At 42.2% G+C, this 16490-nt stretch overlaps 2 protein-coding genes across 3 annotated transcripts in view; both read right to left on the reverse strand.

The window, feature by feature from the left end:
- Positions 1-46: 46 nt before the first annotated feature.
- arhgef3l (Rho guanine nucleotide exchange factor (GEF) 3, like) lies at positions 47-5291 on the reverse strand. Its single transcript, XM_005732486.2, has 13 exons — positions 5052-5291; positions 4668-4716; positions 4487-4537; positions 3893-3946; positions 3647-3754; positions 3394-3552; positions 2960-3022; positions 2783-2879; positions 2270-2346; positions 1848-2105; positions 1030-1200; positions 668-860; positions 47-506 (listed from the first exon to the last, which is right to left on the reverse strand). The coding sequence occupies exons 1-13, from the start codon at positions 5087-5089 to the stop codon at positions 259-261; spliced, it is 1566 nt and encodes a 521-aa protein (XP_005732543.1). The 5' UTR covers positions 5090-5291; the 3' UTR covers positions 47-258.
- Positions 5292-5762: 471 nt separating this feature from the next.
- uba1 (ubiquitin-like modifier activating enzyme 1) overlaps positions 5763-16490 on the reverse strand; it is a 16736-nt gene continuing 6008 nt past the window's right edge. For both annotated transcript variants that reach the window (XM_005732487.2, XM_005732488.2), the window contains exons 5-26: positions 14678-14812; positions 14488-14594; positions 14313-14403; positions 14051-14183; positions 13845-13942; positions 13533-13679; positions 13185-13361; positions 12897-13004; positions 12727-12807; positions 11878-12030; positions 11201-11366; positions 10914-11110; positions 10453-10517; positions 9861-10056; positions 8918-8992; positions 8642-8831; positions 8413-8498; positions 7957-8049; positions 7522-7713; positions 7119-7220; positions 6922-7022; positions 5763-6833 (exon numbers count right to left, since the gene is read on the reverse strand). In XM_005732487.2, coding sequence (XP_005732544.1) covers positions 6698-6833; positions 6922-7022; positions 7119-7220; positions 7522-7713; positions 7957-8049; positions 8413-8498; positions 8642-8831; positions 8918-8992; positions 9861-10056; positions 10453-10517; positions 10914-11110; positions 11201-11366; positions 11878-12030; positions 12727-12807; positions 12897-13004; positions 13185-13361; positions 13533-13679; positions 13845-13942; positions 14051-14183; positions 14313-14403; positions 14488-14594; positions 14678-14812 — 2829 coding nt within the window. In that variant the 3' untranslated portion in view covers positions 5763-6697. The remainder of the gene's footprint in view (positions 6834-6921; positions 7023-7118; positions 7221-7521; positions 7714-7956; positions 8050-8412; positions 8499-8641; positions 8832-8917; positions 8993-9860; positions 10057-10452; positions 10518-10913; positions 11111-11200; positions 11367-11877; positions 12031-12726; positions 12808-12896; positions 13005-13184; positions 13362-13532; positions 13680-13844; positions 13943-14050; positions 14184-14312; positions 14404-14487; positions 14595-14677; positions 14813-16490) is intronic.

A 16490-nucleotide genomic window follows, 5' to 3' on the forward strand; every position in this document is an offset into this window, starting at 1 on the left:
ATACTTAGACCTGTCTTTGTGTACTTTCCCACGAGTGCCTCAACAATCTTTTACGTGTCAGTTTATTAATTATACAAACTCAAAAACAAATTTTTTTCTTTGGTAAATTCACATTCAGTACTGTTCTCACTTTATACAGCAATCACTGCAATTGCAGACAGGAAAAAATAATAAAAAGAACATTAATATCGCTGAAAATATCTAAACACATTCATCATTCGCAGACAGTCAATGTACACGTGCCGCTCAGTCTGACAGTCAGCGACTGGTGTGGTCTGCCATTTCTGTGTCCGAGCTGAGGCTGAGCTCGGCTATGTGATACAGGGCGGGATCGTGGTGAGGAGACAACTGTGACTGGCTGGTGTGGGCTGTCCTGTCGCGTGACTGGACGATGGCTTGGCGCAGACAGGTGATCCACTGCTGCTTGCTGAAGGAGTCGTTGGCCTGCAGGCTGTACGAGTGAGCTTTGGCGCGCCCTCTGCTGCTCACGCGGAAACAATTCTTCACTAGAAGATGGAAAGAAGAGAAGGGAGAAGGAAGGTGAGCGGAAAGTTTCACTGCAGCTAAAACAGAGCACAGGGGATGGCTTACTGACATTTGTTTGTGTCACAGAATTCACCAGCAAATACGAAACAAATAAAGTATGCAGATTATGCGATCATATTACCTTTATCGTTTCCCCCTGTGAAGGCTCCTCTGAAGGTGCCCCCTCCAGCAGCCTCGCCGTCTGGGATCTCCTCCAGATTTATCAAGGCATTGGGCAGAGGCTGCCGGTACACGTTAAACACCTGACCACCGTCCTTGTCCTCTCCTGGTCTCGTCAGCACCAACACCAGCTCAAATAGGAACACATGCAGCCGCTGACGGGGGACAAGTGATCAAGAGAAATGTGCTGACACAGTTTCTAAGGCAGAGAAGCCAACTTTCTAGCACTCAAATCTGAACAGCCAACATCTTCTGCCCTCCTTAAATGACTTTAGCCTCTTCATTTGGATTCTGAAAGTGTGAAGACCAGTAAACAACATCTACCTGGCCCTTATTGTTCTTGAGTTCTCCATGGCAGTAGATGAAGCGGGACTGCTGGATCTCTGGCACTCTCTGGCCCTCTTCGAGGTAGGACAGGCCCCGCCTGTAGAACTGACACTCTGCTTCCCCCGTCTTTTTATTCACCTCTGCCACAATGCTCTGGATCAACTCCAACTGAACAGAACCAAGACTTTTTAATATGTCATCAACACCTTTTCCTCCTGTTGCTTCTTGTAGGGCTAAAATTCTGGGCTGGAGCCAAGAGAGTATGACTATGAATATTTAGAACATATTTAAATGAGTGGTTTGGTGTGATAATTTGTTTAGTCAACAGTATCCTCTTTCAAACGCCATCAAAGGAAACTTTAAAGAGACTGCAGGCATCTTAAATGCAGCACTAACTGCGGAGTTTTTATTTGCTTTTGCAAACTGTAAATGTAAAAGTGATGAGCCAGATTAGTGAATATACTGGTAAGAATTAATAACTGGCCTTGTTGCCATCTGGAGGCACTGTTGTGCAACGCAGGGAAGGAAATACTGTATTTTAACGTACTTGAAGACTGATGGATAGAAATGTGTGAATATTAATAATTTGGATTTACAGCATCTGATGCAACAAAAGAGGATGCTTTACTAGACTGTAAAAATAAAACTAATCAGTGTTATAATTATAGGCTTTATATTTAAAAGCAACACCTTACAACCATCTTGATAAGTGTGGATTTCAGTATTTTGCAGCTGCTGCAGACCTGGCACTGATTAAACTGTGAATCCTCTCACATGCTTGCAGATGTAAATGATTGTGTAGGAGCCCGACTCACAGCATCCGGCAGCGTGTCTTCATCTGGGTGGTCTGGCGGAGTGCACTTCTGTATCTCTTTCAACAGCAGAGGGTACTTGACCAAACGGCTCCGAGGAAGATCCAGGAAGTTCCACAGGTCCAGTTTCCTGCTGAACGAGGACTCCTGACACAGACGCAGAAAGTGCTCCACTCTTTTCTCGTGCTTTTTCTGGTCCAGCAAAGCTTTGGCTCCCACCTGGTTACAGCAATATGTAACATACGCCTCCAGGCAAGGAAACTGCAGAGAGAAGCATGGGAAGAGTGCGCAGCAGTGAGATAAGAAGGTGAAGTCAGCAGGAAAAGAAAGATGGAAACATGCATAAAGACAGAAGTTAGATTACGTTAAGATTAAGAAGGAAAATCAGAGAGAAGCTGAAGGCTGACGTTTCTTCTCTCACTCACCCAGTGCATTAAAGTTGGCCCCACCTCTCCAACCGTTTTCTCTGATCCTCTCAGTCGCTCGAGACGAGTCAGCAGATCTGATATGAATTAAAAGAAAACAGGATACTCCAAGTTGTGCTGACCTTATTTCACTACAGCTCAAAAACAAGTAGTGTGCATAAAAATACGGCACTTCTAAAAAAACTAATTAAAAAAATACAACTTCCCATTTTATGAAGTTTGTTTTCAGGGCTGGGCAGTGTAGAAGCTTTTATTTCTTTTTTAATGAGCCTTTAATTCAAATTATACCTAGATAACATGTAGTACATGGTATGAGCTGCAAAACTACTTTACCTGCTCCTGTTTACTTGTAACTATTTCAGATTGTGATGTAATTACACTGAACTGCAACAACCTATACTTTATCAAGACTTCACCTCATTGCCTGAATTTCATATTCAGGAAATGAGCTGGCGTGTTGATGCATAAGTGGAGCTCGAGATAGCAGCACAAGCTGCACAAAAACAAAGTTACCTTGATGGAGGGGGATGAGTGAGTCCAGAGTACCGAAGATCTGTCCAAGCTCACTCTCTGTCATTATGTCCAACTTCAACATGGGCTCATAGTACACCTGGGAACAGACCCGGGCAGTTAGCACATGAAAGCCTGCATGTAAGTGGATTAAATGTGTTGTTCAGGTTGAGCAGCTACCTTCTTAACCAAACTGAGGTCCTCTATGAGCTGTCTCTCTCCTTGGGTTAGCTCGTATATGACCTGCAGGGCATTTAAAATAGTTAACCAATGCGCACGTTATTGCCAGTGTGATAACAAAGATATCGGCACACGCACACACACACACACACACACGCACACACTGTGTGTTGAGTTGCATAAGAAGTCAGTTAAATAGACAACACGAGCTCTCACAGCTGATTGTTCAATAAAGGAAGTTGAGCCTTCAGTGCCAGCTCACATCCTCTTTCATAATACCCATGAAGAGCAGCTTCACAGAAATGAAGAGTAGGTACAAGTTACTCCGCCTACACGGCAACCACAGCCACACAACTTGACCCATATACAGGCCCCCAAACACATTCTGCTATAGTAACAAGGTATTTTAATAACGAGGTTTTTGTTTAGCGCACCTCTTGCCGTTTGATTTCCTTTGCAGTCAGATCGTGACTTTCCACAGTGTCACTCCAACACTGGCTGTTGCGGCGACGTGGAAACGAGGAGGCCTTTGTCCGTGAACGCAGGGGGGCTGTGGGCAAAGGTCGAGCTTCTGTACGAAAACTAATAGACCGCTGAGAACAGAGAGGAGCAGCTGACTGTTATACAAAACCCCAAAACTCATTCACTGGTCACTTTGTATGACTGGACTGCGAGTGTGTTTGTTACCGAAATAGACTGGCCGATGCGCTTCAGAGCAGGGGTCTTCACAGGGTTTAAGACACCTGTCAGGCTATTGGACTTTGCCACAGGTTTAACCCTCTTATTGCTGGGCTCCTGAAGTGAACCAAAAAAACATTTTTAAGATCTGCACAAAATAGTCCACAAGCTGTGGTTCATTCATTCAAACCTAACTGTGCACAAGAGGATTTTAAAACAACTGAACACAAATCTGGCATCTGCAGAACACCTCACCTCCGATTCCTTCAGGTCGGACGTCATTTCACACTCATCCTCTCCCTCCTCGTCCTGAAACATGTTAAAAAGTTAAAAATCAACTCGAGGTACACGCGAGTTCAGGAAAGTGGAAAGACAAAGATGGTGAGAGGCGAGATGTTGCATGGTGCAGATCTCTCATTTCCTGTGTGTCTTTCAAAGAGGAAGAAGGTTGAAAGTGTGCCTCTATAGTGAAATTGCAAGATGTCTGCCTATTTCTTTTTGCCACACTAACCACATCAGCTGTGTCTTAATTGCAAGCAACACTTTAATAGCATCAATAAAAAGCCTCGGATTATATGGATGATGTAATGTACAGCTGGCAAAAAAAAAAGAGAATATCTGAAAGGTGAAAATAAACCGAGATAAGCTGGAATTTAAGAAAATGAGACAAACTCCATTTATAGACTTGCAAAAACTTCCATGGTTGCAAACGCAGCGCTCACATCTCCCGTCAGTTCTGCACTCAGCATTGTGGTCACAAAGGTAAGGTTGACTAACTTCCGTTCGTTACAGAGAAACAGAGAAATGAACATGAAGCAGCAGCATCGATGCGTCTAGTCTCTTACTCACCTCTGAGATTCTGATCACAGGTTCAGGGGCCGGGTCTTGTTTTCTCTTCTTCTAAAGACAGCAGTGTATGAAAGTGAGTTTCTTGGACTAGTTTTTAGGACAATAATGAATTTTTTTTAAACGTTAGTTTTTAATGCAGGAAAAAGATGGTGCAAGAACCAAAGCCGATGTGGCAGCTTACCCCTGCATGATCACAGAGGACTGAGTGTCCCTCTGCTGGCACACCGGACCTGAAAAGAAGAAAAGCTCTTACTGGGCACAAATTAAACATTCATACAGGGAACATATCTTATTGTATGATACATTCAAAATGACACTTTATTAAAGTAGGCAGTGTACATTCAAATGACTTGTTTATGTGCCGCGCTCTAGAAAAGTACATTAAAATGAGTTTTGGTTCCACATGTCGTACAAATATGTAAGTTTTGTAATCATGCTGGTGACAAACACAGAAAATTCACACTTAGAACACGAAGTACGATTAATCAACAGGGATATTTTTCAGCACCAATTTGTAACAGAGCAGCCCAAGGTGGAAGCATAATAAATGCAAAAGGTACCGTACCAGGAAGTCCTTTTTTCACCAGTCTCCTCCACTTCCATCGTTTCTCTCTTCAGTGCATCTTTACCAAATCATGACACATTCTCAAAATCACAAATGGTCAAATAATCCAAATTTACACCCGTCTTCTTTGTTTGGGTCCTTTACAGCGAGTTGTTTGCAGGAAGCGTGTTGAGAGTTCAGTGTACTCCTTCCTCCTCACATTCTTCCTCATCTCACAGTCGACCACATCCTTTAGAGTTGCACACATTCATGTATCCGCTCTCGTCAGGGAGGAGCGTTCAAAGCCTTACACAAAACGTATCAAACGTGTATTTAAACTAAGAGCACTTCACACACTAAGGTACCTAACGACATACTTCCTCCTGTGTGGCACAGATTAGCTACAGCCATTTGCCTTTTAAAAAAAATAAAAATTATCCTTTGCCTACATTTATAAATTCAAAACGCCATCACAGACGATTTACTTTAACGCGGAGTAAAAGGGGAAGAAAAAAGAAATCTGATTACTCTCGTCACTGTCATTTGGTATCTTGGTATTCAGGCAGCATTTCCCGGATGTGTTTAATAATGAAACTTCTCATTAACACGAAACAGGTCAGACAGGAAAAACAAACCTCTGACACTTTAACATTGCTGAATGACACTGACTGTGTGTGTGTGTGTGTGTGTGTGTGTGTGTGTGAGAGACACAAAAATAACCACACAGTCTTCTTCAGTATGTTTTTACATCTTTATTCACTATCACACTAAGTGCTCCCGTTTCAAGATACATCTCGTTGCCCTGTTCTTACAGTTAAGTCATTTGGAGTTAACAAAGTAGAAAGACAGTTTAGGATCTACCACGTGTGTGCGCCGAAACTCTGTCCAACCACCCAAAAATAAAATAGAAAATAACAAAACACATAAAATATAATGAGAAAGAGAAAACCAATGTCATGTGCACGAACCCCTCCCAAAGCCACAGAGTGGGTTTAATGAGGGTGTAGGGGTACCTCACACTGGCAGGGGTATTCAGGTGGTGTGAGATAGTCAGATATCCAGTCAGGAAAGGCTTGGGCTTATTGGTGTCTCCTGGGCTGACCTTTTACATATTAATTAGGTGCATATGTTAAGAAAAAACAAAACAAAAGAAACTAATGTGGGACTGTGTCTATGAGACAGAGGTTGGAAGAGGGAGAGAGCAAGTATAGTGGAGGGAAGAAGGTGGATTAGCCTAAAAATCAAACAAAAACCTCCATTACTGCTGAAGGCCAATAAGAGTGATGGTTTTTAGGGACACTGGTTGGGATATGGAGTACCAAGAGACCACTAAGGCTTATCAATTCACTCAAGAGGTTGGTGCTTTTGAGAAACATCAGGATGTCCAGTGTACATGCTCCCTTCCTCCAGTGACACCCCTGTTCCCACAGCCAAGAACCAACTGGATTCTTAACATATACAGTTATTCTTAATTCAGCTTACTGGGGCTATGTACACTCAGGCACAGGTTTACACAAACCACAGGCCTAAAAAAATACTGATTGATCCAATACAGCTGACCTGGATCAACCCACGCACCCCCAATCCCCATTTTAGCTCCTCACTCAGAACACCCCCATCTCCCCCCTGTAACTCCCACCCTCCTGCGGGTGGGCTCAGTGCGGAGCTCAGCGGATGGTGTATCGGACATAGGGCACTTCCACGTCTTCGTCTGAAAGGTCGTTACAGCATAGCTCAAACACCAGGGCTTTCACGTGTTTGCCCAGCTTCTTTTTGGACACCTTCGTCACAATCTCCGTCATACTGCAGGACACAGAAAGAAAACCAGTGAATACAAGCTTTAAAATTCCAGCATGCAAATGAGGAAGCAGGTGTATGCACGTGCACTCACGGTAGGTCCAGTCTCTCTTTAAGTTTGGCAGCAGGCATGAAAAACGAATACAACATGGACACTCCCTGAGAAAGCATGGTGATCTCCAACTTATGCTCATTCTAATACAGAACAGAACAGATCGTGGTTAATTGTATGGCAAGAACATGTCAGTGTGGAGAAAAGCAACCAAAGACCAAACCATGAGCTCAACATACTTTAAAGTAATCCAGAAACTGTCGGAGTGTCATTTCTTCCCCATTGGGCTGCAGTCCTGTGACCTCAAAGCGATCCCACAGCGTCCAGTCGATTTCATAGTACTGCGAAAAAATGTATTTTAAGTATATACATATTTTTTTAAGAGATCTTAATTATAAGCTCAATAAGAAAACCAGTTATTACATTAAAATTTCTCCTCAGCACACACTGATGCCATCAGTGTGAGAAGACAAGTTGAACTCACTTACACCCAGGCAGTGCAAAATGCATCTGACTGGTGCATCAGTATTAGCATGGCTTAATCATCACAGGAGTTTATTATACTGGAGTCAAACATTTCTCTACAGCGCAGACATCGTGCACATCTTTTTAAAATCTCAGCAAATTAACATATTTGCTTACCTTGTGTTTTGGAGCAGCAATGGGTTCAGAGAAGGCAAAGAAAGGCAGGGCCAGGTTCATGAAGCCATTTTTGTAGGACTCCAGCTTCTTGTGTCCTTTGATAATCTTGAAGAGCTCCAAGCACACTAGGCCGACAACTGCTGCTGTGGTAGTGGCGATAGCAGGGATGATCTTACCAGCTATCAGTTTGCTCTGTTTGGTGATTAAAAGGACAGCGATGAAGGAAAAAACCAAACAACAACAAAAACACCCCCAAACTTTATAGTGCACATAGAGAAAAAGCAAAATGTAAATTTCTGAGGTTGAGTTTAAGTTGTTTGTTTCCACAGAGTGCACTCTCAAATGTTTTTTCATTACTATTACAAAACGAATACTATTAGCAGGCACATTTCCCAATTAACACCAGTGTGAGAGCAGCTGGGTCTGTTTTCTTACCTTGTGCCTGTCTGTGGGGGGGATGTCGTAGTTCTCTGCTCTCAGGTTGGAGGCTGCCACAATGAAGTCCATGTGAAAGTTGGTGTCATCATCCTGTTAACATATAGGCCACAGCCATTACAAACCAGAAGTACCAGTAGTGTTGATTCAAGTTATATTAATAGGTTGAAATTCTAGCGTGAGAGTTACAATGTTCTGGCAGTGCACCACTTAAAGGCATCTAAGCAGAGTTAGCCTTGAAAGCTATGGAAACAATACTTTCTTACTCTCATTATTATTAACAGACTAGGTTTCCAATTGGCCTCACTGCAAAGCCAGATGCTGTGTTTTATTGAATCTTTCAGATAAAAAGAACAAAGTCCTCAATGCCACTGACTAGCTTTGCTACTGGCAACTGTAATAAATTAAACAAATGTTATTTATCTTCATTAAAGCTGACAAAAGGAGACGCCTTACCTTTTCAAAGTCAATGGAGGTGAGTTTGAACTGGAAGGACTCTGGTGAAGGCAACATGGCTTTCAGCTCTTCCAGTTTGGTATCATCTGCATAATCACAAGATCAATGGTTGCATTACTGTCAAAGCATCCACAATGACACATGACTCCGTACAAGATTCACAAACAACTCTTAGCTGATGTAACATCCCCCAAAATATGCTTTATTACACAACCACATGTGAACATACCAATAGAGGAATTGTTATTTTGCAGTTCCTGATCAGAGACGTGGATTTTAACTCCTGAACGTGGGGTGAAAGGGGGCACCTTGACATCCTGCAAGATCTTGATCACACCTGCACGATCGGTGCTGCCTTGCAGGCCGTATGTTTGAGCGAACAGGTTGGCTGCTGCCACAACATAGTCCATATGCAGCTCCTGAAAACAAGAACATTCATTAGTTTGAGCCTGGCTGGACTAGACTCGGGTAATATTAAGCTTATAAATGACAGCGGCACACTTACATTGGTAGTGCTGAATTCTAACGGGTGAGGACATCGCTTTGGGCCAGACCAGAAGGGAGCACCGGAACTAGTGAGCTAAAAGACAGATGATGAATGTATAAGTGCTATAATGGAAACCTTTCATGTCCATTTTGTAATTTGTGTGTCAATTGCATATTTATTAAACAGGAAACCGTGGATAAATGACAGGAAAGGGGGTGAGAAACTACAGATGCAAACTAGGGTTTTGTGGTTCAGCGTCAGTACTGCTGACTGAGCCACTAGGCAGCCTTTCGTGCAATAGATACGCAGCAACTCAAACTGCCGTTTGACTCAGCTGAAGTTTAAATGTAATTTCTGCTGTTTCTAATGTATGCCCACCATCTATAAATGGCTTTTCAGGGGAAATGAGATGTACAAACTGGCATGAATAAGTACACAGGAAGCCCCAAACTGTCTTTACACAAGAGTGTAAAGTAGTTTACTTTTATATAAAAGTCTCTTAATCATGACAACGTTTTTGTGACTTACTAAAATCATTTGTCTGCCATCAAACGATTTTAGAAATGTTCAAAACCAATATCACGGTCCGAGTATGGTTTACCATGTTTGTGACAACTTTCATGCTACAAGCTAAAATCTGATTATCAGCTGCTATGCTACTCTGTGCTAACACGTGCTGTAACACACAGCAGCACCTCTCACTAAATTTGGTGTCACTGAGCCGACCTGCACAGAGCTCAACAACAGAAGACAAGAGACAACGTGTGGCCATTGCAGAAGTTACATCTTCATATAATCTGTTGAATAATATTCTAATACTGTATGAAAAATGACAACACTTTTCTTGTTGCTGAAATGAATACCACCAATGCAACTATAGCTGCAAACAGACGCGTAAAACCAAGATCAGACAATAACGGTTAGAAACTGATATTCATCTCGTAGCACCTTCACTTTGTACCTGATCTGGTGGGAAGTTGTGCAGTAGCTGGCGGATGTTGTTGCTGTATTGACACTGCCAGTGGTTGCGAGCCCAAGCTACGCAGTCAGCCCAGTTTTGGGGGCAATCTGTGACAAGACTCTTATAAAGAGCCTCCAGCACCTCCGCAGGCTGAGCTCCTGGAAGCTTCAGAGTACGCTCCATGAACTTAGGATCTCTGCAAGAACAGAAATTATAAACCTCATTGACTAGTTTCGACGATGTGAAGAGCTGTCGTCTTTTTTTAAACCATTTACTCTGCAGGCTGATTTTATGAATTATTTCGAGCATGAGGTTTGGGTTAGATTTTACAAGACAGCTCAATGGCGCCACGAGAACCAAGAGGGGGCTGTGACATTTACAAGATTGATTCTTAGTTGAAAGGCAAGTTGTACAAGTTTATAAGTACTGAATTACCAACAATCCACAAACACTTATGAGACTTAATGAGGAAATTTGTCCACTAATGAAAAGTAACTTTATCAGTGAAGAATTTCTACGATGAAAGGAGCCCAGCATATAGGCAAGTAAAATGCTGACAGGTGATTGCATTAGACAAGGAAAAGCGACATACGTGAGGTACTGCATGGCATTTTCTGGGGGTTGTTTGAATAGTCCCTCAAACTCATCGCGGGCCCACTGCACAGAAAGAACCACAAGGACAGCAGTTCAATAATAGAAGTACGAAATATTTGGTAAACCTACAATAGTTCCATTCACACTGTGACACACTAACCACACACAGTGCTATTAAAAAAACAAAACCCTATATGAAGATATCAAGCATATGAAGAAACCGGTAATGCAATAAAATTCTCTGAAGCATATAGTGCTGAAGTGATTAACTCATCTATTACATGTGTGCATTGTGTAGTTGGTACACCAGGTGGAGCCTTTAAAGTAAAGATTAACACAAAGGTTTCTGTATGGCTGTTCTCAATACTACTTTGTGGGCCACGCTGACTCCAAGCGTCAGATTTGATCCTGCCTGGCCAGTCTCACACTCTGAGACTCTCCGGCTCTGCATATACTAACCTGCAACGTGTGTTCAATGGCATTTGGGAAGTTTTTGAGGGTGCAGATGGGGATGGACTTCTCAGGTGGATCTTGACTGGAGCTGTAGGACTCGGTGAGGAAAGGGATCACAACCTGGACATTGCCTTTGGTACCCAGAGTGCCTGATTCCAGTAAGGGTTTACGATAGTACACACACCTCCGATCCATATACATCCCTGAACATTAGAGGAAAACGCACTTTTTTTACTGAATCCATTTCCCCCTAGTTATTAAGCAGTTATTCTTAATGTCTCATCATCTCTTACGTGCATCAACGTTGTCCAGTGCATTGGCAACTCCATCAAGGCTTTCAAAGAAGTCGTCATCGTAGATCCTCTCTGTGTCAGGGCCCACTCTGTTCTGGTGACCTGTGATCTTGATTGCCGGGTTCATCAGTTTCACTGCAGCAGCAGCCGTGTCACTCTTCATTTTCTGTTAACACACACACACTAAACAGTCAACGCACTAATAACATTATCATAGGTGACCAAAAGAACAAAGATCAGAGGAGACATTCTGTACAGAGGTCACTGCTGTCCACATTAATGCTTTCTTTTCCAGGGACACAACAAAATGTGCACTCCTTTAAAAATATTGGTGTCCAACAGCTTACGTCATGTGAGGGTTCCTCCCATCAGTTTCTTTTGGGCATCAGATAACCTCAGATTAACTGATAGTGCATACTAGCATTTAGTAGTCTAGTGATACTACAGGTACAGCTGCTCTCAAGTCTCAGTTTGTTAGGAGCTGGTAAATTTGCTTTGACTTTTTAAACTTTAAGAAAACACACACACACACACACAGAAGTTTAAATTGCCTCTATCAACATACAAAACATAATCTATAAGTGCACTTCGGTGTTACAGGAAAGCCATAAAGAGTGCTGTGCGGAAACATCGATCAATAGAGTTCATCAAACAAGTCGAGTTAAGATGATACAGACCGTAACGTCCCAAGGTCTGAAGAGGAACTGCCTGTTGAGGTTGGATTTCTCTATGGTGTCCATGTCAGTCACAATGACCTCTCCCTCCCCAGCAGCCAGTCCAATCATGGCAAAGTTTTTCAGCAGCTCACAACCAATGGCACCAGCCCCAACCTGGAAGGATTAGAAATTTGTGAATAAAGCTATAATGGGTCGTCATACAGTTGAACCTTCCATTTACACGTGTCACTCACTGTCAGAGAAATGCTTATGGTTAGTGGGAAAAGCTGACAGCCTTTTTGCCGGATTCCCACCAGAAAGGTTAAACCCAACAGCTCTGACATGCACTGGGACATGGTGGGTGGCACTCAATTAACATGGCAGTGTCGATACACTATTGTGCCAATTATGAGACAAAGAACTAACAGCTGATATATTTTGGCTTAGATGCAGCTGCCACCATCTCACTCACGATCTCAAATAGTAAATAACTGTCCATGAATATCCCAAGAACTGCCAGCGTTCTTTGTCACTGTGCAATTAAATCAAATTATAAATAAACAAAAACAAAAAAAACCTCAACCGAGCATTCAAACAAGAATGAACTTTCTGTTGGACAATTTTAGGCACAAGAGCAAAAAGATAAACACTACCACTAAAGATGTCATAAGAGCCATTTCCCCTAGCATCCTGAGAACAGCACCAAGAAATATTCTTCATCAGACTTTAGCTCATAGTATTTTATAGTGGCATAAAGGTATTTCTAAGTTTTTGTCTTTTGCACAACATTTTTCTGGCAACCTTATTTTTTAAAACTTCCTAGTAACAGGAAATTGAAGAAGGCAACAGAACTTTTACACTGACACTCACCAAGAAGTAACGCTGTTTGGCAAGCAAATCCTGCATTTTGGTGCCAAACACTGCAATCTGTCCATCATATCGACAGTTTTTCTTGGAGAAAAAGACATAACAAATTTAGCACCATCATTTATTGCAACTACATTCAGTACTCGCATTTTGAATATGCTTTGAACACCTACAGGGGCACACTCTTCCTCTGTGAGCATGAATCCCTCCTCTTCAGCCAAGCACTCCAGGGCATCAAAGTACAGCCATTGCATTATGGGCATGAATTTTCCTGTGCATGCCTAAAACATCAAACAGCACATGAAATACAGGAAACCCTTCTCCATTTCAAAACACGTCTAATCATGATTAGATTATTATTATTGATTAAAATAGATTTTTCTTTAATATAACGAACAACTACACTTAATATTGTAGGGACAAAGCTTTCATCTTCAATTTGCATACAGCTTTCCACTGACCTTCATCACTTCCTGTGCAGCCAGCCCTCCAAAGAAGGCATTGACAGGGGCCAGGTCACCAGCAGCAACATATGACATCTTTTTGATAAGAGATTCATTCAGCTGTTCCAGTTTGGCCGACCCAGTCTGAGCAGAGTTCACGTCTTTGGCCAATGCCAATAGCTCTTCACCATCCGCCTGGAATGCACACAGTTCACGGTAAATTACAAAATATTAACTATAAACAGACTTTATTTTTGCTGTGTTGTGCTGCACTTTTTATGCGGAACTATTTTATTTTAGCACAAGCATTTAATCAAAGTGGTTCCCCCTTTCCAAGAAGATCCCACCATCATGAGTGATATGTACCTGGCTCCAAGGTGCTGGAAGATGGCCATGTTTTTTCTGGAAGGCATGGATAGCCTGGAAGCCTAGGTGCATCTGTCCTGGAAACTCCATCTTGGCAAAGTCTGTCATCAGGAACTCAGGCTCGGCCAGCGATGAGGAGAGAGATTTCTGAACAGGGAAAGAAACGCAAGGTAGTGAAGCTGGGCTTTTCCACTGGTGACAGCAATGCCAGATGGTAAGGTTATATTGGTATTACCATGAGAATTCACACTACACCATCTGTGGAAATGAGATCATGCTAGTAATGCCATGTGCAAAACGGCAGCTACTTACAAAACTGATCTTCTTGGGCATTTTAACCTGGGAAACTATTCCTCCTCTGATGTAATCTGTGAAGCCACTCGTGTCACAGATGCTGAAGGTGTATGGACCTAGTAAAATACAGGACATTGCATGAACTTGTAAACTCATAACAGAGTGACCAAAATGTATTCAATGGTGGAACAAAAAAAAAGAAAAGAAAAAGCGTGTGTTCTTACCAAGAACTTTAATTTCGACCGGCTTGCAACCATTGAGCTCAGTCATACCCTGAATCTCAGTAAACGTAACATAATCTCCACTCTCGAAGCCATGACGAGCTTCATCCAGACATGTCACGACCCCTGCACTGTCCTGGGGAAACCAAAATGTGCAACTTTTCAGGCACAGCTGCCATGAAGCTTTAATTTACTCCTAAAAAGCAGGTAGTAGTTAAAAAGAAAAATCAGCATTGTCAGGGGGGATAAAAGAACCAAGACTAACCTTTGTGATCATGGAAATCATAGCACTTAATGGCTGCTCTCCATTGGTGTCATACACAATCATCTCTTCTCCAAAGTCACAGAAAAGTTGACTACAAAAGAGAAATTACAGCACAAAAACATTAGATGCTGACGGATGCACTGCATGTGAACACTAAACAGAGTCTTAATCTTACCCAAACAGACCACGAGTGTCTGCAACAATCAGCTTGATTCCCTTGCTGTGGCAGAACTCTCCTAGAGTCTGCTGCTCATCCAGAGTTGAGTTAGTCAGCACTACCACCTAGATTTCAAAATAAGACAAAATTAAAAACTCTTTCCGAAATGGTAAAATGACTAGGGAGTTTTCTTATGCTAAATTTATACCTGGAACTTGGTCAAGTAGTCTTCAGTCAGTGGTCCAGTGTAACCAGTCACAGGAACATAGCTGTTCAGTTCAGCCAGGCGGGCCTGACTCACTTCTGCCCTGTTCTTGCCCAGGTCCTCCTCCCGAAGGTAAAACTAGCCATACAGAAATACTGATGCTGTCATTAAGCAATAACTGCAAATACTATAGCCAAACATGACATTAAGGAATATTCTAGTGAATAACATTGACTCAGTGTGAACTTTACTTCATTTGTGTTTAGCCATATTCTTCTGTGGGTCCGCCTTTTCTTTTGAAAGGACTTCAGAATGTGTCAACGAGGATAAAAACAACAGACTACCACTTAAACGGCTTGACTGACCACAGTGTACTCCCTGCATTCTCACACTTAAGTCCATAACATTAAAATGGTTATCAAGAGCAGATGAGTTTTATTTGTAGTTATGCTGTTATATTTATGAAAGCTAAGCAGTGATTAGATGAAAAGAGAAGAAATCCCACCCAACTCAGTTTGGAAGTGGACTAACATTATATTGTTACCGGTAAGTGTTCTTGGCTGGTTCATTTGCCCTAAACCAGTTTGGACTGTCAGCCCAGAGAAAACCAAGCAAAGAAACCCAAGTTTAAGGTAAAATGAAATATAGACTAAATGTAAAATTTGGTCTCAAAACTTCAAAGCATTATTTGAGCTCCTGAAGCACATCAACAATAAGTGCTTTCTTAAACTACAGGTTAACCATTTCTTTTTCCATATTTCTGTTATTAGGACCGAATCACATAATTGAAAACACAAATGTACAATGCAAATGCAATACACTTAAGCTGCCCTGTAAATAAATTAGGGGTGTGTCTTATAATATAAGCCACAAGACCAGTGTATCTTTTTAAATGAAAAAATGTCATATCCCAACATCATTCGTATAAAATGACTATGTTCCCAAGCGAGTCTTAAAATCTGTGTCTAACCACGATGACACTTCTGTAGCAACAACACCAGAAAAAATGCCTCAAGTTAACACCCAAGGAATCTGTTCATACATGTTTGCAGTTTGATGAGACATAACAGGATTTAACAGACAAATAAACGCAATCTACTCTGCTGAAATTATGTCCTTTAACAGACTGGCTGTACTACGATTATGAAACTGGGAAGAGGCCACCCACTGGTAAATCTGGGTCAGCTCATGGTTAGCAAGGGTGGGGGTGGCTTTAGTACCCTTTCTGGATGTTAGCAATACACAACAACACATAACTCAATAGATAAAGCCACAGTGCACTTTGGAATCGTGCTCAGACAACAGGCGAGTCCACAAACTGCAATTCCCTTGTGTACCGTATTTTCGCAACTATAAGGCGCACATAAAAGCCTTAGATTTTCTTTAAAAAGTGCAGCGCGCCCTATAGCGCAGTGCGCCCTGTGTGTTGTAAGGAGGACGTAGTAGAGAACACCATGAGAACGTTAAAGGGTGAAGTGTGGGCGTTGATCGTATATACCGGGACAATCGCACATACCTGTATAAAAGAACAGGTATGTGCATTATGCAGGACATCGTTGTTTTAACAACCCTGAAAATGGCAAAGAGACACACTTATGAAGCACAGTTTAAACTGAAGGCCATCAGCTACGCGGAGGAACATGGAAATCGAGCAGCCGCGAGAGAATTTAAGATTAATGAATCGATGGTTCGCAAGTGGAGGAAGCTAGAAAACAAGCTCCGACAGGTCAAGAAGACGCAGCTGAGTTTCCGCGGACATAAGACGAGGTGGCCCGAGTTGGAGGAAAGACTCGAGCGGTGGATCATCGAGCAAAGA

This window comes from Pundamilia nyererei, unplaced genomic scaffold (assembly GCF_000239375.1).
Source record: "Pundamilia nyererei isolate P.nyererei 1_Seehausen unplaced genomic scaffold, PunNye1.0 scaffold00047, whole genome shotgun sequence".
NCBI classification, from domain to species: Eukaryota; Metazoa; Chordata; class Actinopteri; order Cichliformes; family Cichlidae; genus Pundamilia; species Pundamilia nyererei.